The 22,629-nt window shown below is 36.3% G+C and overlaps 1 protein-coding gene across 7 annotated transcripts in view; it reads right to left on the bottom strand.

Annotated features, from left to right (window-relative positions):
• Positions 1–22,629, bottom strand: part of ARHGAP12 (Rho GTPase activating protein 12) — a 123,246-nt gene that overhangs the window by 90,826 nt on the left and 9,791 nt on the right. For 6 of the 7 annotated variants that reach the window (XM_055334496.1, XM_055334498.1, XM_055334499.1 and 3 more), the window contains exons 2-3: positions 16,585–16,620; positions 14,171–14,922 (exon numbers count right to left, since the gene is read on the bottom strand). In XM_055334496.1, the coding sequence (XP_055190471.1) occupies positions 14,171–14,845 (675 nt within the window). In that variant the 5' untranslated portion in view covers positions 14,846–14,922; positions 16,585–16,620. Of the gene's footprint in view, positions 1–14,170; positions 14,923–15,301; positions 15,404–16,584; positions 16,621–22,629 lie in introns of all 7 variants that reach the window. The other variant, XM_055334497.1, reaches the window with a different exon arrangement.

Raw genomic sequence — 22,629 nt, 5'->3', positions numbered from 1 at the left:
GGGAAGAGGTGAAAGCAGTTGGACAGAAAAGGAGTTTTATGTGGACTGTGAGCCCAATAAAACTGTACATATTGATGCAAATGCAGGTACTTTCTTAGAAAGATAGTTCATGGCTTTCACTAGATCTTCAAAAAGATCAAAAACAATTAAGGAGGAAGGGGCCTGATGCTAAAGTAGAGCAGGCTCTTTGTTCCAGAGGGAACCTAGTAAGATCAGTTATCCTAAAAGGCCTCAATCAATTTTGCCTTTGGGTTGGACCCAAATATAATTTCAAGCTAATCTAGCTCCTCTACCAAATTTCTATCTACCTAGACATTCATGCCTAAGTTTCCTTAAAGAAGATTTATCAATTTTTACTCCATAATTACTCTCCTCAAAACTTTCACTTTAAGAATCTACATTTCTGGGGGTGCCTGGGTGGCTCAGTTAAGCTTCCAACTCTTGGTTTTGGCTCAGGTGAGAGTGAGAGAGTGAGATGGGATTGTGAGACTAAACCCCATGTAGGGCTCCAGAGTCTGTTTAAGATCCTCTCTCTCCCTCCCCCGCCCCTTGCTTGTGCATGTGCACACGTTCTCTTTCACTCTAAAAAACTAAAAAATAAAAAAGGAAGAATCTAGGTTTCTGGATGCCTTGAAATTATAACAAGATTTGATGCAAATGTTCATTTCTTGAGAAAAAGGTTCACATTTTTTCATCAAATTCTACAAGCTCTGTGACTTTCTAAATATAAAAGTCAATTAAATAAAAACAAATTTTAAAACAATTATTCTTTTCTATTTTAATTAAGGAGAAAGATGTGATGAGAAGATAATCTTGGGAAACAAAGAGAAGATGGGAGTTTCCCAGATGTCATTCAGGGAGGAAAGTACAAAGGAAGTTAAGGACACTAAATAGTTTGAAACTTCAACATTTTGCCTTCATATGGCTAAATAATGACTTGGTTTCAACAGTGTGGCAGGGGGAGGACTTAACAAAGATACAATGAGCAAGGATTTGGATGACAGGGGACATTATTAGTTGTTGCTACACAAAGCTAATTTATATCTGTTTTTAGATTTAGCATGATCTATGTGGAAACAGATTTAGGAAAATCTCTAACAAACACTGAAACCTTTTATACCTAATCCTGTATTAACCAGAAAATCCAATTAGCCTAAAAAATTACATCCCTCAAGCATTCTTCTTTGTATAACAGATACTATTTGTATAATACATAGTTCTTAAAATGTTCCCTACAGTTAAATTACACATACAGCACGATTCTTCATAAATATATAAATATTTGTGTGTATACTTTAATTTGTATTTTTAAATACAATAAACATTTACATAGCAGTCCACACAATTTGGGAATAAGGAAAGACTAAAAATAAATATTTAAATACTTTTCAATTAGAAACAAAGTATAAATCTGCAACAAATTAGGGAATTGATTTTGTGAATCCAGTAGAGAGGAGTAACACCTCAAAATGTTGAGGAACTGTTCCGTATATAACATTTTCCAGATTATGATTGGGTTTCAAATACCAGAAATGCCTTAGCTTACAACTGTCAATGAAGACATTCTTTCTATAAATGTATCTAACACCTAAAAAACTGGAACTCAAATATTTCTAGATTTATGGTCATTTTCATAAATATTCATACTGTGTTTTAAAAATAAGGATTCTAGGCTTTAGAGTTGTTTGACCTTCCTAAACTTATGTCTGGACGTCAGTCCTTTGACCTTTGACCTTTCTCTGCCTGGCATCTTGTCAGGCTCACAAAGGTCTACCATACCATTCCTACTCTCTAGTATTAGACCATACTTTCTAACTACAGGGAACTGGGAAACCCCATACTCAAGCCCAATAAGAGATATTAAAGGGGCATTAGTGAGATCATGGGCAAAAAGAGCATCAGGAGCAAAGTGTGTAGTTTTTAAGGCTTTTTTTTTTTTTTTTAAGATTTTGTATCTATTTATTTGAGAGAGTGAGTAGTGTAAAGCTGAGGAAGGAAGCAGACTCCCTGCTGAGTGCAGAGCCTGACATGGGGCTTAATCCCAGGACCCTGAGATCATGACCTAAGCTGAAGTCAGACACTTAACTGACGGGGCCACCCAGGAGCCCCCTTTTTAGGCTGTGTAAAGGTTTAGAGCTCTGAACATACTGATTTTCATAGTTTCATATTCTCATCAACCATTAGTATAAACTCTGAAATGACCTAAAAACCTGTTGCTCTAAGGAGGACAATAAACATAATTCATCCACTTTACTGGGAGTAAAAGGCCAAACTGAATTTTATAGTTTTTTACTCAAATTTTGGAATCTCAGTATTGAGTTGTAATTTTTTACCTCCAATTCCATCTCCCTAATAGTATTCTTTGACAAAACCTATGCTGTAGGCAAGAGTCACAGCACTTCCAGCTTACTGTTTTTCAAACGGAAAAACCTGCATCTCTACTGGGACATTAATCTAAGTTTCCTTTTCCCCTTTGACTTCAAGCCCCTTTGTGGCTAACCACTGGTCATCATTCCAGAAGCATTTTGGCTATCCATAATGTGCCAGGTACTATACTAGGTACTTGGTGTATAGACAAAGTATAATAACTAGCATGACCTGGAGATTACAAACTAATTAGCAAGAAGGAAGAAAATAATTATAAATGTAGTGAGTTCAACAAAGGAGGAGCACAGGATGTGATGGAAACTTATGATGAGAGGACATCCCATAGGTGACAAGACTAATAAGACTGTTGAGAGATCAAGGAAATTAATACTTTTTTAAAAGATTGATTGATTTATTTATGAGAGAGAGAGAGAGAAGGCAGAGACATAGGAGGAGGGAGAAGCAGACTCCATGCCGGAAGCCCAACGTGGGACTCGATCCCAGAACTCCAGGATCGCGCCCTGGCCCAAAGGGAGGCACTAAACCGCTGAGCCACCCAGGGATCCCCAAGGAAATTAAAACTTTAAAAGTACCACTGAAAACTTATTAATCAGTTCCAATTCTGGGGAAGAGTATATGTACCGTTCCCTATTCCTCACACTAAGCACAAATAAAACCATGGGACATAATATAAAACAAACACAAGAACACATGTATCCGTCAATAGACGAAAGGATAAAGAAGATGTGGTGTATACACAAATACCTACACTGGAATATTACCCAGCCATAAGAAAAGAATGAGACTTGTCATTTATGACAATAAAGATAGAGCATATAACAATAAATGAAATAAGCCAGAGAAACACAAATATCATATGATTTCTCTTATATGCAGAATTAAAAAGCAAAACAAATGAACAAACAAACCAGAAACAGACTCATAAATACAGAGAACAAACTGGTGATTTCCAGAGGGGAGAAGACAGGGGGATGGGTGAAAAGGATTACGCATTATTATTATTAAATCATTAAAACATACACACATACATGAAGACTCTGAGAGGTAGAGAGAAGGTAGACCAACCAGTAGCCTCAGGACCCAAACAACATGGTAGTGGTTTCCCGTGTTTAATTTTGGTTTCATATATCCCAGATCTAAAGGGGGAAGTTAGCAAAAACCAGAAACACTAACACAGACCAAAAAGTCCCAACAAATTCCTGCTCTGTCTAGCAAAAGCACCAAAAAAAAAAAAAAAAAAAAAAAAAAAAAAGGAAGACCTGGCAAGACAGTTTTTTACATAACCACCCTACAAAAGCAAAATGCTACAGGAGTAACTCCACAGCCCACCATACTTTGCCAGCAATGGCAAACAGGTAACCTAGATTTACACTCTTGCCAGGCTATTACAAGGCACCCCAAAACTCTCACAGAAGTGGTATCAGAGAAGGCAAGGGAACCAGGACAGTCATTGCCAGAGAGTAATAAGGCATCCTCCAGAGCCAATACATACACACACACACACACACACACACACACACACACACACACAGCCTCCTGGGAGAATCAAAATTTTCACTACTGCCAAGTGGCAAGGAAGTCTTCCTCTAACCCAATGTGTTAGTGGAATCTATGTGGACCAAATAATGAGGTGTTCCAACCCCTCCAAGCCAGGGAGAGAGCAGGGAGACTTAGTGGGGAACCAGACATTAATGAGAAACTCTTAGAAAAGCCCCCAAACATGGATACATGAGAAATTTAAAGCCTTTGGTACCTAAAACCACAGCAAACATTAAACACAATTTAATTTCTAGCCAGATTAGTCTAACACCTCACTACACTAAAGGTCTATTTACTTCAGTTCCCATTACCCAATAGCACATGTCTGGCTTTCAACAAAAAAATCAGAAGATATGGCAAAAGGCAAGAAAATATTTGAAGAGATAAAGCAAGTATCAGATATGGCATAGATTTTAGAATTGTCAAGGAATTTAAAATAAATATTATTAATATCTTAAGAATTATAAAAGATAACATTCAAAAACAAGTAATGTAAGCAGAGAGATGGAAAAGTTAAGACAGAATCAAAAAGAAATTCCAGGAGTTAAAACACTCAAAAATAGAAAATGGCTTTGATGGGATTATCATTAGAGTGGACATGCTGGGAAAGAATCAATGAGCACAAGATATGTCAAAAGAAAGGTCCCAAAATGAAAACAGGGTAAGTATCAAAAAAAAAAAATCTATAGAATGGCATATCATACACAAACTGCAAAACAACAAAGATGAAGAGAAAAGCATGAAAGAAACCATATGAAAAAAACACCTAAACTGTTGAGGAACAGAGTAAGAATTGCAACATATTTTTCATCAGAAATGATGCAAACAAAGAGAGTAGGTGAAATAATTTAAGTGTTGAAAGAAAAAAAAATCACCAACAAAAATTTCTGTATCCAAAGAAATTGTGCAGCAAAATGAAGCAGAAATAAACACTTTCTTTAACAAACAAAACTGGGAGAATTCAGCACCACTACATCTGCCCTGAGAAACATTAACATTGTTAAAATGGCATCATTCCCCCAGTTGATCTACAGACCTAAGCCAACCTTTAACAGACTCCCACAGACTCCCAGCTGCAGTTGTAGAAATTAACAAGGTGATTCTAAAATCCACATAGAATTGCAAAGGAGCCAGAAAGAAAAAATACTTTTAAAGAAGAATAATAAAATAGGAAGAATAACACTTTGCACTTTCAAAACAACAGTAATCAAGACAGTCTAGTAGGCATAAAGATGCACATATAAATCAACAGAGCTGACAGTCCAGAAATAAACATGTGTCTATGGTCAACTGGTTTTCCATGAAGGTGCCAAGACCATTCATTGAAGGGAAAAATACAGTCTTTTCAACAAATGGTCCTGGAACAACTTGATAGCTACATACAAAAAAATCGAGTTGGGCCCTTACTTTACACCAGACATAAAAATGAACTCAAAATGGATCAAAACTAAATATAAGAGCTAAAATGGCAAAACTGCTGGCAGAAAATGTAGGACTGAATCTTCTTGACCTCATACTTAGCAATGGAGTCTTAGAAAAGACACCAAAAGAAAAAAAAAAAAAAAGAAAAGACACCAAAAGTACAAGCAACAAAAGGAAAAAAAATAGGTAAATTGGACTTAATCAAATTAAAAATTGCTACTTAAAAGGACATTACCTGGGTGGCTCAGTCAGTTAAGTGTCTGCCTTCACCTCAGGTCATGATCCTAGGGTCCTGGGATTGAGTCCCAAGTATGGCTCCCTGCTCAGCGGGGAGCCTGTTTCTCCCACTCCCTCTGCTCCTCCCCATGCCAGCTCATGCTCTCACTCTTCTTTCAAATAAATCTTTATTTCTTTTTTTTTAAAAAAAGGACATTATCAAGAAAATAAGAATACAACCCACAGAATGTGAGAAAATATTTGCAAATCATATTTGGTAAGGGACCTATATCTAGACTATATAAAAAAAACTCTTACAATTCAATAATAATAATAATAATAAAGAATCTGAACAGGTATTTCTCTAAAGAAAATATACAGTCAATGAACATATGAAAAGATACTCAGGATCATTAATCATAAGGGAAATGTAAATCAAAGGCACACTGTCACACCACTTCACACTCACTAGGATAGCTGTGATCAAAAAGTCAGATATGGACCAGGATTAAAGAGGATATGGAAAAAGTTAAACTCTCAAACACTGATGCTGGGAATGTAAAATGGTCTCACAGTTCCTCAAACAGTTAAAGAGTTACTCTATCACCTAGCAATTCCACTCCAAGGTATTTACCCAAGAGAAATAAAAACATATATCTACATAAAACTTGTACACAAGGGGCTCCTGGGTAGCTCAGTTAAGCATCCAACTCTTTTTTTTTTTTCATCCAACTCTTGATTAGGCTGAGGTCATGATCTCAAGGTGGTGGGATCTAGCCCATGTTGGCCTCTCCACTCATCACAGAGTCTGCCTGTCCCTAACTATCCCTCACACATGTTCTCTCTCTAGTAAATAAAATTTTTTTAATAAAAAAAAATCTTTTAAAAAAGTGTACACAAGTGATTTATAACAGTAGCAAAAAGGTGGAAACAACCAAAATGCCCAACAAGTGATGGATGGATAAACAATAGATGATTATTCTATCATAAGAAAGTATAAACTAAAAAAAAAAAAAGAAGAAGAAAGAATGAACTACTGATACATGCTATGACGTGGCTGAACATTGAAAACACTGGCTAAGTGAAAGAAGCCAGTTACAAAAGACTACATATTATATGATTCCACTAAAATTGTTCAGAATAGGAAAATTTATAGAAATAGAAAGCAGATTAAAGGTTATTTGGGGCTGGGGAGGAGAGAGGGATAATGAAGTGAAACTAAAAGGTACACAAAACTACAAAATGGCAAGGAAATAAATCAAAAGCAAGTTTAAATAAATGAGCACATATTCTTTGTCCATTGACTGGAAGACTCAAAAAGGTCAATTCTTCCCAACTTGATCTATAAATTCACCACAATTCTAATCAAAATCCCAATAAACTCTTTTATAGATAACAAACTTAATCTAAACTTAATCCGGAAAGGCAAAAGATCTAGAATAGCCAACACAATATTGAAGAACAATAAAGCCAGAAGACACGCACTTAGTTTCAACATTTACCATAAAACTACATTAATCCACACAGCATGTTATTAGCAAAAGAATGACACATAGATCAATGAAACAAAATAAAGAGCCCAGAAATATATACACAAAAATAGTCAACTGACTATTGACAAAGGAACAAAGGCAATTCAATAGAGAAAGTCTTCCAGAAACAGTGGGAACAACTGAAGGTCTAGAGATACATACACATAAAGAACCTAAGCAAAAAACCTTATACCTTTTACAAGAATTAACTCAAAATTGGTTACACCTCAGTGGCTCAGTCAGTTGAATGCCCAACTCTTGGTTTCTGCTCAGGTCATGATCTCAAATCATGGGATTGGACACTGAGTCTGGCTCCACACTCAAAGTGGACTCTGCTTGAGATTCTCTCCCTCTGTCCCTTTCTCAGCTCATGCACACATGTTCTAAGATATTTAAATAAGTTTTTTTAAAAAACCTGTTACATACGTATGCAACCTCACCAAATCAGATGCAGAGGGGTCGGGGGGGTATTGATCAAAGAAACTTTAAAAATGAGTCTGTAAAACTAAGGAAGAACTGCACATAAAGTTCTATATGCTATTTAATAAAGTTATTTCAATAGGGGTACGAGTTAGCAATTCTGATACTCCTATACACATATACTGGAACTGAACAATTATGCAAACAGTGGATAGTGGAAGCCACATTTTTCAATGCTGGGACAGAAGTTTATAGATAAGTAATGATTCATGCAGTAACAGATTACAGAGCTGAAGATATCAATATGAACCCAGGTTTAGCCTAACATAGATACAGATGGTTACTGAAAATAATTATAGATTGGGTGTATATATGGGTTAGCCTACCAATGTTTATGTTGTTCTGTCAGCTGAGAGGGCCCTGAAGCAATGACATCGCAGTAGCAACAGTTACACCCAAAACCTTGGCTTCTAACACCATTTTCCAATAAAGGAACAGGGACTCCTTGGAGAAATGGCTGATTCTAGGGCTGGGGCAGAAAGTACAGAAGATAAGCAATAGAGCATCTTGTAGTATCAGAAAGTAAAAAACACTAAAACAGACATACACACACCTGAAAAAGTTCTCAGTGACCAAAGCTGAAATAATTGAGCAACAAAATATAGTAGTATTGGATCAAAATCCACAGTATATTTAAATATCTACATTTATACAAATAAATGACTAAATTAATAAAAATTGTGTAAAAGATAAAATAAATCTTTCCTATAAAATAATTCAACTGTGCCCCTAAAGATGTGGGGCATAATTCCTCCACTTAAGAGCCACATATAGCAACTTCTTTCCAAAGACCATGGTGTAGGGCACCTGGGTGGCTCAATCAGTTAAGCATCTGCCTTCAGCTCAGGTCCTGATCCCAGAGTCCTGTGATGGAGTCCTGCATCGGGCTCCCAGCTCAGTAGGGAGCCTGCTTTGCCCTCTCTCTCTATCTCTCATGAATAAATAAACTCTTAAAAAAAAAAAAAAAGACCATGGTGTGGGAAGGGAGGGGAAAATGGTAACTTTATAGTGGAAAAATCTGACTAAAATACCTCATCAGGTGTTCAAAGTCAATATCAACAGTGATAAATCATATTGGTAGTATTTACCCTTGATGTGATGAAAATGACACTTTGCCTCTGTGGTCTTCCTCTCAGAAGTCTAGAACTACAGTCCAATCATGAGGAAAACTTCATGCTGGTTCCAACATAGGGTCATTCTACAACACCTGACCAATACTCCACCAAACTGTCAAAGCCACTAAAAACAAGGGAAGTCTGAAAAACTATCAAAGTCAAGAGAAGCCTAAGAATACACGACTACTAAATATAATATGGTATTCTAGAAAAGATCCTTGAAAATGAAAAAGAGCATTAGATAAAAACTAAGGAAATCCTGAATGAAATAAAGACTTCAGTTAGTAATGTATCAATACTAATTCATTAATTATGACAAATGAATCATACTAATATGTCAATAATAGTGAAAACCATGTGTGGAGTATACTGGAAGTCTATAATTTCTTCACAATATTTCTGTGAATCTGGAAGTGTTTTTAAAAAAGAAAGTTCAAAAATAAGAATAAAAAGAAATCAACCAAAGGATGCCTGGCTGGCTCAGTTGTTAGAGCATGGGACTCTTGATCTCAGTGTTGTATGTTCAATGTTCAAGCCCCACACTGGGTGTAAAGATTACTTAAAAATAAGATCTTTAAAAAAACAAATAAACTGTATTTCTATATACTAGCAACAAATATGTAAACACCAAAATTAAAAACACAGTATCACTTACAATCACTCTAAAAAATTTAAATACTTGGTGTAAGTATAAAAAACAAGCATAAGCCTTTTACTGAAAACTACAAAATGCTGATGAAAAAAATCAAATTAGATAAATAAATGGAGACACAAACCAGCAAGATGTTTTATGGATATGGATATTCTAAAATGTATGAGGAAAGACAAAGGAACTAGAATAGCTGCAGTAATTTCCTATGACCGCTGTAGGAACTTACTACAAACAGGTTTAAAACAACAAAAATTATTCCTTCACAGTTCTGGAGGCCAGAAGTCCAAAATCAGTATCAACAGGCTAACATCAAGGAGCAGAGGGCTGCACTCCCTCCAGAGTCTCTAGGAAAGAATTCGTTCTTTGCTCTTCCAACTTCTGGTGGCTGCCAGCATTCCTTGGCTTGTGGCCACATCACTCCTAATCTTCAATGCCAGCATCTTCACATCTCTCTCTGCTCCATCTCCACATAGCCTTCTCTTTGTGTAATGCCCCCTCTGCCTTTCTCTTGTAAGGACATTTGCGATTGCATGTGGGGTCCAGGATAATGTCCTCATCTCAAAATCCTAACTTAATCATATCTTAAAGACCTTCTTCTGGGATGCCTGGTGGTTCAGCGGTTAGGCGTCTGCCTTTGGCTCAGGGCCTGATCTTGGGATTCCTAGGATCGAGTCCCACATAAAGCTCCTTGCATGGAGCCTGCTTCTCCTCCCTCTGCCTGTGTCTCTGCCTCTTTTTATGTCTCTCATGAATAAGTAAATAAAATCTTAAAAAAAAAAAAAAAAACCTTCTTCTTTAAAAAGGTAACATTTATATGTTCCAGGGATTAGGACCCAATATCTTTGGTGAATTATAATCTAGCCTACTATAATAACCAAAACAATTCTGAAGAACAAATTGGGAGGAATTGGTTTACAAATTTTAAGACATATTATATAGCTACAGTAATCAAGGCTGTGTGATATTTGAGGGACAGACACATATATGAATGAAACAGAATAAGGACCCAGAAATAGATCCATACAACTGTGACCAATTGATTTTTGACAAAAAGTGCAAAAGCAATTTACTGGAGGAAGTAGCCTTTCCAACAAATGGTACTATAATAATTAGATATCCACAGGCAGAAAAAAAAAAAAAAACCTTAATTTACTTAATCTTAGGTCTTATAGAGAAATTAAACTTAAAATGAATCAAATACAAAATGGAAATCCATAAACTTAGAAAAAATAGGAGGAAATATTTAGGATCTAGGCCTACTGTGATGGTTAATTTTATGTATCAACTCATCTGGGCCAGGTGTTTGATGGAACATTAGTTCAGATGTTTCTGTGAGGGTACAATTAATATTTAAGCCTGTGGACTCTGAGTAAATTATATTGCTCCCCATAATGTGTGTGGGCCTTATCAAACCAGCTGAAGGTCAGAATAGAATAAAAAGCTAATTTCTGCAAAGCAAGAATAAATTCCACCAGCAAACAACCTTGGAATTTTACTTTCAACAATGGCTTTTCCCTGGGTTTCCCGCCTACCATCCTACTCTGCAGATCTTGGACTTCCAATCTCCATAATCACATGAGTCAATTCCTAAAAATAAATCTGTCTCTCTCTGCATATATGTATGTTTGTGGACTATGCTAAATTTTCAGAAAAGCAATCTCAAAAGGTCTATAGCATGTTTCCATTTATGTAATATTTTAAAATGACAAAATTATGAAGATGGAGAGCGAACTAGTGGGGGCAAGGGGTTAAGGAGGGATAGGGATGGGAGGCAAGAGGATGTGGCTATAAAAAGGCAACATAATGGATGCTTGTGGTGATGGAAATACTCAGTATCTAGACTGTAAAAATGCCAATATCTTGACAGCATAGTTTTGCAAAATGTTACCATTGAAGGTAACTGGATAGAGAGTACAAGGGATCTCTCTGTACTATTTCTTACAACTGCATATGAATATACAATCATCTCAAAATGAAAAGTTTAATTAAAGCAGATGTCCAATGACATTGTAAGTCAGAAAAAATGAAAGTTTCCAAACAGAGACAATGAAGGGGAAGGGAGTGGATATTGCCTGGAAGGGACTCAAGGTTATAGTTATGGAAGTGTATACATAAGTGCATATCCATCAAGCCACGCATTTAAGACAACTGCACTTGACTGTATGCTATGCCTCAATAAAAGATTATTTTAAATTGCCTTGTGATTATTAATCTTGTTTACTGTGGTGATAGCACTATGTATAAATGCTTTCAACTGTAATTTATTGACAATGAGTACCTTTTAGCAGAAGCAGTTTATATAGAATGGTGGAGACAGAAGCCCTACTAGAATAGGTTAAGGAGTGATTGGAAAATGACAAAATGTGGAGAAACAAATATATACAACTCTTTCCAGAAGTTGCCAGTAAAGGGAAAGGGTGATAAAGTAACACTCAGAGGGGAAGGTACTGTTGAAGAGCTTTACTAAAATGGGAAAAACATGAGCAGATTTAAATGATGAGAAAGAAAACAAGGTAAATAATCAGTCTAAAGCCATATGAGCACAATGCTGCATAATCTTTAGCAAAAGGTTTGTGAAAAGATAGGGAGAAAGCAGACCTGAGGAGACTGCCCTTAGATAAGACAGGCAATGCTTGCACTGTACGAGGGGGAAAGGGGACTGCTGATACAGGTGTACTTATAGATCTGATGGTGGACGTAATAATAGAAACAACCACGAGTGCCTGTTGTACTGAAAATTTACTATTGCTAGCCAGCTCCAAGATGGCCCCCAGGGATCCTCATCACCTGACATTCGGATTCCTATGCTGTCACCTCCCACACAAAATATAGCTGAAATGTGTAACCAAACAGGAAATGATAGTGTGTGACTTCTAAGACTCTGGCTATTAAGACAATGCCTTGTTCCATCTTGGACTGCTCCTTCTGAGGGAAAGTTGGTCTACAACATTCAAGCACCTGTGAAGAGGCACAACTGACTAACTCCCTGTGAGTGAGCCACCTCAGAAGCAGCTTTTCCAACCCCAGCCAAGCTTTCATAAGACTGTAGCCTCATGAGACCATAAGCATTTAAAACCATTCAATCTGTTTCTGTGTTCCTGAGCACAGAAACTCTGAGATAATGTTTACTGTTTTAAGCCACTGGACTTGAGAGTAATTTAGTAAGTAGTAATAGAAACAAAATGCATTTATGCACAAGGCATAGTTCTAAGTGTATTAGATATAGTTACCCACTTAATCCTCAACAACCCTGTGATCCTGACTTTGAAATAAGGAAACTGAAATGCACAGAGGTTAAGTATTTTGCCCCAATTATGGCACAACTGGTAAGTACTATGGAACCAGATCCAAATCTAAAGCCAGCACCATCAACTGATGTGCAATACATCCTCCTCAAAGCCAAAAGTTTCCATCCCAAGGCTTTTATTTAGGCTCTGAGACAGAAGACAAGGGTATCTGAGGAGAGCAGGGAAAAGCAAGCAAATGAGAGAACTGAAAAAAATGAAAAAATTTTAAAACACTTGCCACAAAGAGTTAGGAAAAGCAGAAAGACCTAACTAACAGAGTTTCCAAACACTGTTAAGGGCTCAGAAGAGGTTAGGAGCCATGAACTTCCATGCAGTGAATTTAAGATGAGAATTAAGAGGAGCATATACCTAAATATAAAACATAATCTGAAGTGCGAAAAACAGTGATGACTATCAGTAATAGAGAACACATCTTTCCCAGGTCCTTCAGGTTCAGTAAGGAACATGAACAGAAAAATTCCAGGTAACAGTACATATTCTGTGTCAAAGTATCACATAAAGACTAAAGAAATAAAAGCCTGCTAAGACACATGATGGTAAACTGACAGTAGCACCATCATATAACTGCCTCAGTCGCAAACATCAAAAGTTTTTCTTGATAATCTCTCCTTTTCCTTTTGTTCAAAAATGTCACAAGAAAAATTAAAAGCTATAGGAAGAACAAACTACTTTCATCACAATCAGATCACACCTAAGAGCAGCCTCACAATTAATGACTTAACTTGATGAATGAATCTTACAACAGAACTTTAGGCCAAACATTTGTCAATTTTCAATTTCACTTAAAATTATTTGACTTTTCCACATACATTCAAGTTCAATTTCCTGCGTTTGCTTTTAAGATTATTTCACTTGACTTGAGAAACTGGCATTAACTATTTTAAAATAAAGTTAGATAAGGGGGGGAAAGAAATCAAACCATGGACACAAAATATTTTTCAGGATAATGTTCCAAGAAAGCAAGTGTGTATATTTAGACAACATAAGACACAAAAGTACATGAATGAAGGCAAAGATTTGTGAGCTCTATTTTTTTTAAATATTCAAGGTTAATAAACCAGTTTCAAAGAATAAGTAGCTAACATTCCATGGGTATCTTTCCCCATATACTCATTATTACCTGAAAACTTATCAGAAACAAGTCAAAATGAGTAGTTAGAAAACAAACTTTGTCTAGTAAAAGAAATATCTTCACTGGATAAGTAAACCCTTTCTGCCCTATGCAGGATCAACAGAGAGCAAAAAAAAAATCCTTTTCCACAGATGAAGTTCAGCCCTGTAAGTTCTAGCCTATATAATTCATGCCCTATAAAGGTGTAAGAATTATGGAAACCGTAAGGTCAACCGTTATGAACCCACAAGTTATACTATTCTCCATCTCACTAAATCAGGATAGAACCTGTGTATTCTAAAAACAAAGCAAAATGAACAATTCCTATCCTACAAAGATTTTAATTGAAACCTGTAGTATTTTTGTTCCAGTGGTGTAAGTATCCATTATTCTATTTTCCATCTTACCCTTATTTGTTCAGTGGAGCTGCTGCTAAGTTCATCACCAGACTCAGAATCCTGATGTACTCTTTCCGAGCCTTCTCCTGCTGAATCACAAGACTGTTCCTGAGAGAAGCTAGTTTTCTCTACATCCAAGAACTCCGGACCAGGAGAGTGACCAAATAAGCGTGTCCTATTCTGGCCAGAAACTTTAGGAGAATGTGAGTCACTGTTAAACTTTCCATTATTTTGGGTCAAGTCCAGGCTTAGGTTCACTGTCTGACCTGGATTATAGTTGGGTCCAAAATTCTGATTTGCATCACGAGTAAGACCTGTTCCTTGAACAGACGATGGCTTTCCAAAACTTGAAAGCTCAGGCAGTTTGTTCACATTTTCGGTTGACCTCTGAAGATGGAGACTCTGTATCATTTTCATAGAATTATTTGGTAGTCCAACTGCCTGTTTAACAGGCGGCATGAGAGCTTTGCGGGTGACCTCCTTGACATACTGGGCTGGCACATAAAATGCCTTGGAATTCTCATCTGGTTTAACTTGCCACCAGTCATCATTGGTCTTTTTCACCAAGATATATCGTTCCCCTTGTTTTATCACAATCTTTCTGTCCTTGGCTTCATATTCATAATCATACTCCACTTCAATATACACTTGTCCTGGAATAATCTTCCCACTTCTGTCAGCCATTTTTATTCAATAATGTTCACCTTTCAAACAGGATGGTATGCCACATTATGACTTTACAGCTTGTTGGATTAATAGAGCTATTTTTATTTAAATAGAGGAAGAGAATGAAGAAAATGTTAACACAGCCTGGATTTTTAAGATTTAATCACAAACATCTTAAAATACAAGGCATTTGAGAATATCACCTTCAAATCTCAAATCCCAGAAACTAAACATGAGTCTAATATCATATATATATACTGTCCTATATTAAGAACACTCAAACTATAACTATATTTTCTAGTCATTTATAAACAAAACAAAACCAATTACTGGAACAGTAAGTACCCTAACCAGCCAGAAAGAAAAATGTCTAGAAAATAAGATGGAGATCTTTCCTTCTTTTCATGACTACCTCAAACCTCCTTCCCTTTCTTAGAAAGGCTCACTAATAACAAATATGTATTAGGCACTTACCAAGGGCCAGGTTCCAAGCCAGGTTCGCTGGGCTAGGTAGGCTTATCTAAGACCTTCTTTGAAGGTGATGTTGATTTCAATAAGATTGTACTCTTTTTTTTCCTAATATAGTCAAGAGTATTAAAGAGCTTAAAAAAGGTTATCCAACTATACAAGTTTCCTTTCCTAACATAAATAAAAAGGACAACACTGTTATTGTTAGGAAAGTATGCACACAAAGGAAAGAAGAAATTCCTAGTTTACTCTGTTTCCCTCTTATTTCTACCTCAGGAGGGCCACAATTCTTGTCAGACTGAATCCCACAAATCCAGAGAAATAACCAGTCCTTTTATTTATATATGTTAAAAATTCTCACCCCCTTCTGCCACTCAAAGTCTATTATAAAAATAGTCCTAAATTGGCTTGACAAATCTAAGGATTTATTTTTATTTCTACGCCAATTCCAAAGTAGTTTAGTACTCAAGAATCAAAGTGATCACAGCATCTTGATATTGCTACACCTTAAGTCAAGACCCAACCACAAATGTATTGTGATGAACTCTGTTTCCTAAAAAACTTAGGTTTAAGTCCTAATTCAGGACCTGTGAATGTGACCTTATTTGGAAATAGGACCTTTGCAGATGAGGTCATACATGATTAGGCTACGACCAAAAATCTACAACTGGTGTTTTTATAAGGAGAGGGGGATTTGGAGGCAGGGAAAGGACACACAGAGAGGGAAGATGCCATGTGCAGACAGAGGCAGAATTTGGAATGAAGCAAGGAACCCCAAGGACTGCCAGCAACTACCACAAGCCAGGAAGAAGCAAGGAAGGATCATTTCCTAAGGCCTTCATAGAGGGAGCACAGCCCTGCCAATGCCTTTATTTTGAACATCTAGCCTCCAGAACGGAGAGAAAGTTTCTATGGTTTTAAGTTGCCCAGTGTGTGACACTTTGTTACAGCAGCCCTAAGAAACTAATATTCAACCCAAAACTAAAGGATCCTAAGGCAAACCTAAGCAATTCTGAATACTGAGATGTACTAGAAATGTATAAACCCGAGGTCCCATGACAATCTACCAATTTTTCTTCAGCACCCAACTACAGAACATAAGATGTGCTATATGTGCAGTTAACCATTATTCCCCTGAAGACAATTTTCTTATCTATGATAAACAAAGCCCATAAGCCTAGGTGATAAATTAGCGATAAATTTTAGTAACAGAAATTTACTTTCTAGACAAACTACTCTGATAACAAATATAGTAACATTTCCAAAAAATTAAAAATAAAAAAACTTACCTTAAAAGAAATAAATATCCAGTATTACATTTAAACCTACAAAAAAAAATAATAAAATTCATTAACTTTAACCAGGGTTGCTTTAAGAAGGCTAATAATGTAAGGTTGCTCATGTTTTAGAATAGCTGTAATGGACTGCTCCCATTTTTTATAATAGCTAAAATGTTACATATCATAATTGTGTTGAGTGCCACCCTCCAATGTGTACAAAAACAAGGGATACTTCACCACTGTCTTCTCCTACTTCACTTCCACATAGTTTCAACTTTATTTCTGCCCTTTTTTAATTTTAATAAATATCTTTTAAAATTACTAGTATTAGAATAACAACTTTTTAAAAATGGTTAAAATAACAGAACAGGTTTTCAAGTTTATGGTATTGAGTGGAGAGAATGAAAACAAATACTAATAGCTATTGGGAGTCCTAACATATCATATTCCCCCACAGATCATAAATAGACGAGTCCCACATCAGGCTCCCAGTAGGGAGTCTGCTTCTCCCTCTGCCTAGGTCGGTCTCTCTCTCTCTCTCTCTCTCTCTCTCACACACACACACACACACACAAATACAAATAAATAAATAGAATCTTTATAAACAAACGAATATACCTTTACATAGGAGAAATCTGGGGTTCATGAGCTTAACCAGAGATTACACCAACAGTGGGACAACCTTGACGATATATGCCTCCCAATGTGATTGATGTACACAATGTTACCTAAGTTGGATTCTTGTCAAAAACATGTTAAATCTTAAGCTGTTATTAGAAAACAATTCCAAAGTGTAAGACATCCTATTAGATAACAAACCTAAAATCTTCGAAAAATTTAATTTCATAAAAAATGAAAAGGGGAGGAAGATTCCTCTAGATTAAGAAAGACTACTGAACCACAACCACCAAATCCACTTAGTGTTCTAATAGGTACCTAAAACTGACCATATACAAAATCTATGTCCTCTGTCTATTCTCCCAGACCCCCGCCAAGTCTGTATGGTCTTTCCCGTAGCAGTAAACTCTCTGTCTAACCTTCCAAATGTTCAGCCTTTACTTTCACGCATTACCAGGACATTAGTCACTATGTGCTTTAATCTTTTTACCTACATAAAAGCTTTTCACTACAACTTTTCAAAAATTCCACACTGAAGTACTTATTCTCAGGTGATTTTTTTTTCTTTCCAGGAAGTAATAAAATAACTTAAGCAACATCTCTGAGCTCAAATGTACCACAGACAGTTATACAGGAATGGAGAAAAGGAAAGTATGAAGAGTAACAAGAAAACTATGTCATGCTAACAGCAGAGAGGCTGGGCAGTGGGCAGTAACAATAGGTTAAAAGCCAGGCCACATTCAGTCCGTTTCACTGCCAGGCTTTACGACTACACCTTGCCCAGTGACTACAAAGATAAGTATGAAGGAGGAGTTAGGGGGAAAGATATAGTAGTCAATTCACTATGTTCAACATGAGACATGTAACCTAAAGTTTTTTTTTTTTTTAATGAGATTGGAAGGACAATAAAGATGGAGAGTATTCAAAAACTTCTGTGTATAAAAGGTGTTGGATCCCAAAGCAGGCAACATAAAGAGTAGACACAATGGGTAAGAATAGGAGAATTGGAGGGGGATCCCTGGGTGGCGCAGCGGTTTGGCGCCTGCCTTTGGCCCAGGGCGCGATCCTGGAGACCCGGGATCGAATCCCACGTCGAGCTCCCGGTGCATGGGGCCTGCTTCTCCCTCTGCCTATGTTTCTGCCTTGTCTCTGCCTCTCTCTCTCTCTCTGTAGGACTATCATAAATAAATAATTTAAAAATTTTTAAAATAAAAAAAAAAAGAATAGGAGAATTGGAGCAGAGATAGTTTTCTAATTAGAATACTGGAATGGTGAGATGGGGAGTGAAACTGGGAAGTCCCTAGAAGAATCTATTAAAATTATAAGCTTCTAGAAAATCACATAGCAGGAATTATGTATCACAATCCAAGGTCTGGGAAAAGTTACATAAAATAAAAGAGAAAAGCCTTATTATAAGCTATGGATTCAAAGAAAATTAAAATAATTGTGGGATAGCTCTAGAAACTCAGCTGTAAGGCAAAATTATCTGCAAATGTGTAAGTTATGTTGCCTAATTTTATCATAAGCTATGTTAAAAAAAATTTACTTGTTTAAGTTTTCATTTGCTTCCTTCTCTATTTTCCAAACTTGGGGATTCTTCTCTCTAGACTAGCACTATTTATCCTATCTTACCCTCTCAAGTATTTTGTTTAGAATCTTACTCCCCCAACTATAACACTCTGAATGCAACTCTCCTGCAGTTTAAATACATTCTGTACTTATCACCACACTCCTCCAACCATATTTATCATGAGTACACTTACAACTAAGTACCCAGCCACCAATATATATATAAAGCTTTTGCATATCTACTGCCCAGTACCAATTACTGCTTTACTAGGCAGTTTCAAAAATACCCACATAGGCTTTCCATGTCTCTTACCAGTATTCTTCTTCCTCATGTTTCAATAAGAACAGATATACACACAGATACACACACACACACACACACACACACCTACCTGCTTACTTACATCTTTTACTTCTCTTCCCCCACATCAGATTCAGAACTCCCTACCATGCTATTTTAAAATCTATTAGCCTCCTCCTTTGTCTGCCATTTTTTCTCATTTTCTTTCCTACCACAAATTACACAGCTCAGCACATGTTATCTTCCTCCCCCAGGACATCTGTTTTAATCAAGTACATCTCTCAGCATGATATCTCTACTAAGTATATCAAAAAAGTAAACAAGTAAACACTATCTTCAGAGACATATAATACATGCATTCATAATTAATGAGTCTACAATTTTTTCTGTTTGGAATGAGTCTATACTTTAAGTCTAATAGATGTACAACCAATTTAGCAATTCTAGTGCCATGAGCAACAAAATATTAATACAGCCTCACACACATAAATAGTAACTAACTTAAAAATACAATTTAAGTAATTATTCTTGATGTGAAGTCCTCTAAGAAGTTTTAAAAGTACTTGTTTAAAATGAACAATCCCACAGAGCATCTACGTGGCTCAAAGTGTCTGCCTTCACCTTGGGTCATGATCCCAGAGTCCTGGGATGGAGCCACATTGGTCTCCCTGCTCAGCGGGGAGTCTGCTTCTCCCTCTGCCCCTCCCACCCCATGTGCGCTCTCTCTTCTCTTAAAATCTTTAAAAAATAAAAATTAAAAAAATAAAAATAATAAAATAAAACGAACAATCTCTAAACAGGCCTCTACTAAAGAAATCCATTAAACTTAATGAGCACAAATAATTAAGAACAATCCCCGTATTAAGTTCCAGCATAAGAAATTATATCACGAAATAATTTTGTAAATTACACTTGTACAACAAAAAAATCATAGGCTACTAGAAAGCACTTAGTTTTTCATAATGCATGATCCCTATTTTCTAACAATAAATATGTGTAGAATATAAGACATTTCTTTAGGCCTACAGAAAAGAAGGAATAAACAGTGATTAATATCATCAACTATCCTGGCCATAAAAAAAAAAAAAGCAAAAATGGAGACAGCAGAGGGATACAGGAAATAATTGGGTAACTGGAAAGCAGGAGAGAACATAGTGAAACAAACTAGTAGAGGAAATTCAAAACTAAGATTTAAATCTGAAACAAAAATGAGGGGATCCCTGGGTGGCGCAGCGGTTTGGCGCCTGCCTTTGGCCCAGGGCACGATCCTGGAGACCCGGGATCAAGTCCCGCGTCGGGCTCCCGGTGCATGGAGCCTGCTTCTCCATCTGCCTGTGTCTCTGCCTCTCTCTCCTTCTCTCTCTGTGACTGTCATAAATAAAAAAAAAAAAAAAAAAAAAAAAAAAAAAAAATTTTTTTTGAAACAAAAATGAGGAAACAACAAAAGCAGCATTTGGGGAAGAAAGCATATTTTACTAAAAGTGACATTTGCATGGGGGTATTTTAGAGCAATCTGTGCCATGAAGTCTTAGTCAGAAATAAAAGTGGACATAATGACTTTTTCTTGGCTAGTTACAATAATGAAGAAAATATTCAAATTTAAAAGGGATGAAATATGGGATGCCTGGGTGGCTCATCAGTTGAGTGGTTCAGGGTATGATCCTGGAGTTCCAGGAGTCCCCTCGGGGAGCCTGCTCCTCTCTCTGCCTGTGTCTCTGCCTTTCTGTGTCTCTCATGAATAAATAATAAATAAATAAATAAAATATTTAAAAAAATAAAAGTAAAGTGCTAATAGTCACAAGGATAAACTGTGAGACATTCATACAATGGAATATTATTCTGTGATAAAAATAAGGTATCAAGCTAAGAAAAGACACATATTAATCTTAGATATATTTTGCAAAGTGAGGCCAGTCTGAAAATGCTACACACTGAATGACTTTAATTATATCTGGGGAAGTCAAAACCATAGAAAAAGTGATTGCCAGGATTGGGAGGTCAGGAGGAGGGCTCCATAGGTGAAGCACAGATTCTTTCACATCATTAAAACTATTTTGTATGATACTGTAACGGTGGATGTATGACACTGTACACTTGTCAAAAGTCATTGATCTACAACACAAAGCATGAATTTTCATGTATGCAAGTTTTAAAAAATCATTTAGGTGGTTGGGAGAATCCCAGGGTTTCCCAAGAAAGCAGGTAAGACAAGACAGTCTAACAATATGACAAATAAATGGAACAACCTCTGGAGGAAGATGCTGACCTAACTCATCATGGAAATAAGTGAAGTCTGTAAGAATACAGGGAAAAGAGCTACATATAAGTACTGTATTCTAAGTTGATAAAAACATTTCCCATGGCAGTAAAGTCAAAAATTCTAATACTGCCATATATGTATTCCATAATTTAATGGAATGTGGATGTTGGGAGCCAGGTTTCTCAATGATTGAGTGGAAATCTATAATCATGTAGAAAGATTAGAATGATCCATGGATTAGATTTGGAGACATCAATATGCACTCATTTTTAACTTACTACAGAAATACCTAAAGGTGATTTCATAAAGAAATATTACATATATACATCTTATATTGCTCAGTATACACATACATATTTCTTTGCTGTCAGTAAAAATGACAGCCTAGCAGTAGCAAGTATACCTAGCACCCAGATACAGTTTCTAATACCATTCTTCGAATAAAGGAACCAAGGATCTTTGAAGAAATGGATGATCCAAGGACTGGTGCAGAAAATATACAAGATAAACCCACGGAATATTGTAGTATCATACTCACCCTTCCCCCTCTAGATTTTAAAGAATAGATTTAAATGCATATTATTTAACAATGGTCTTCTTAAACTGTAACTCAAATTAAAAGTGATATCCTGCATATTTTATATTCATTTTAAAATATCTTAATCTTACATTATGCTGATGCACATTTGAGTAATTTAAATAAACGCACTTTTTTAAATTCTTTACTTTTACACACTGCATTTATGGAGAACTATTCTTTTTAATGCTTAAATGATGTCAACCTACTCCTCATTAACATTGTGATAAGAGCCCCTGCAGGCAAAGGACCTGAATAGACTTTTTTCCAAAGATGATACACAGATGGCCAAAAGCACACATTTGTGAAAAATGCTCAACATCATTATCATTAGGGAAATGCAAATCAAAACTACAATGATAGCTCTTCATACCTAACAGGATGGCTATTGTAAAGAACAAAACAAAATAAAAAATGACCCCCAAAACCCCCAAATGACAAGTGTTGGTGAGGATGTGGAGAAACTGCCATTCTTGTGCATTGCTGGTAGGAATGCCAAACGGTGCAGCCACTGAGATAAATGGTACAATGGTTTTTCAAAACACCTAGCAATTCCACTTCTGGGTATACATCCAAAAGAAGTGAAAGCAGCGACTTAGTATATGTACATCCACGTTCATAGCAGCAGTTCACAATCACAATAGTCAAAAGGTGGAAGCAAACCAAATGTCCATAAATAAATGCCTAAACTAAATGTGCTACATACAATGCTATTGTGTGTATAAATAT

Source organism: Nyctereutes procyonoides, unplaced genomic scaffold (genome assembly GCF_905146905.1).
Source record: "Nyctereutes procyonoides isolate TBG_1078 unplaced genomic scaffold, NYPRO_anot_genome, whole genome shotgun sequence".
Classification (NCBI taxonomy): Eukaryota; Metazoa; Chordata; class Mammalia; order Carnivora; family Canidae; genus Nyctereutes; species Nyctereutes procyonoides.
The sequence above is the reverse complement of the archived record's forward strand: the minus strand, read 5'-3'. Positions and strand labels throughout refer to the sequence as shown.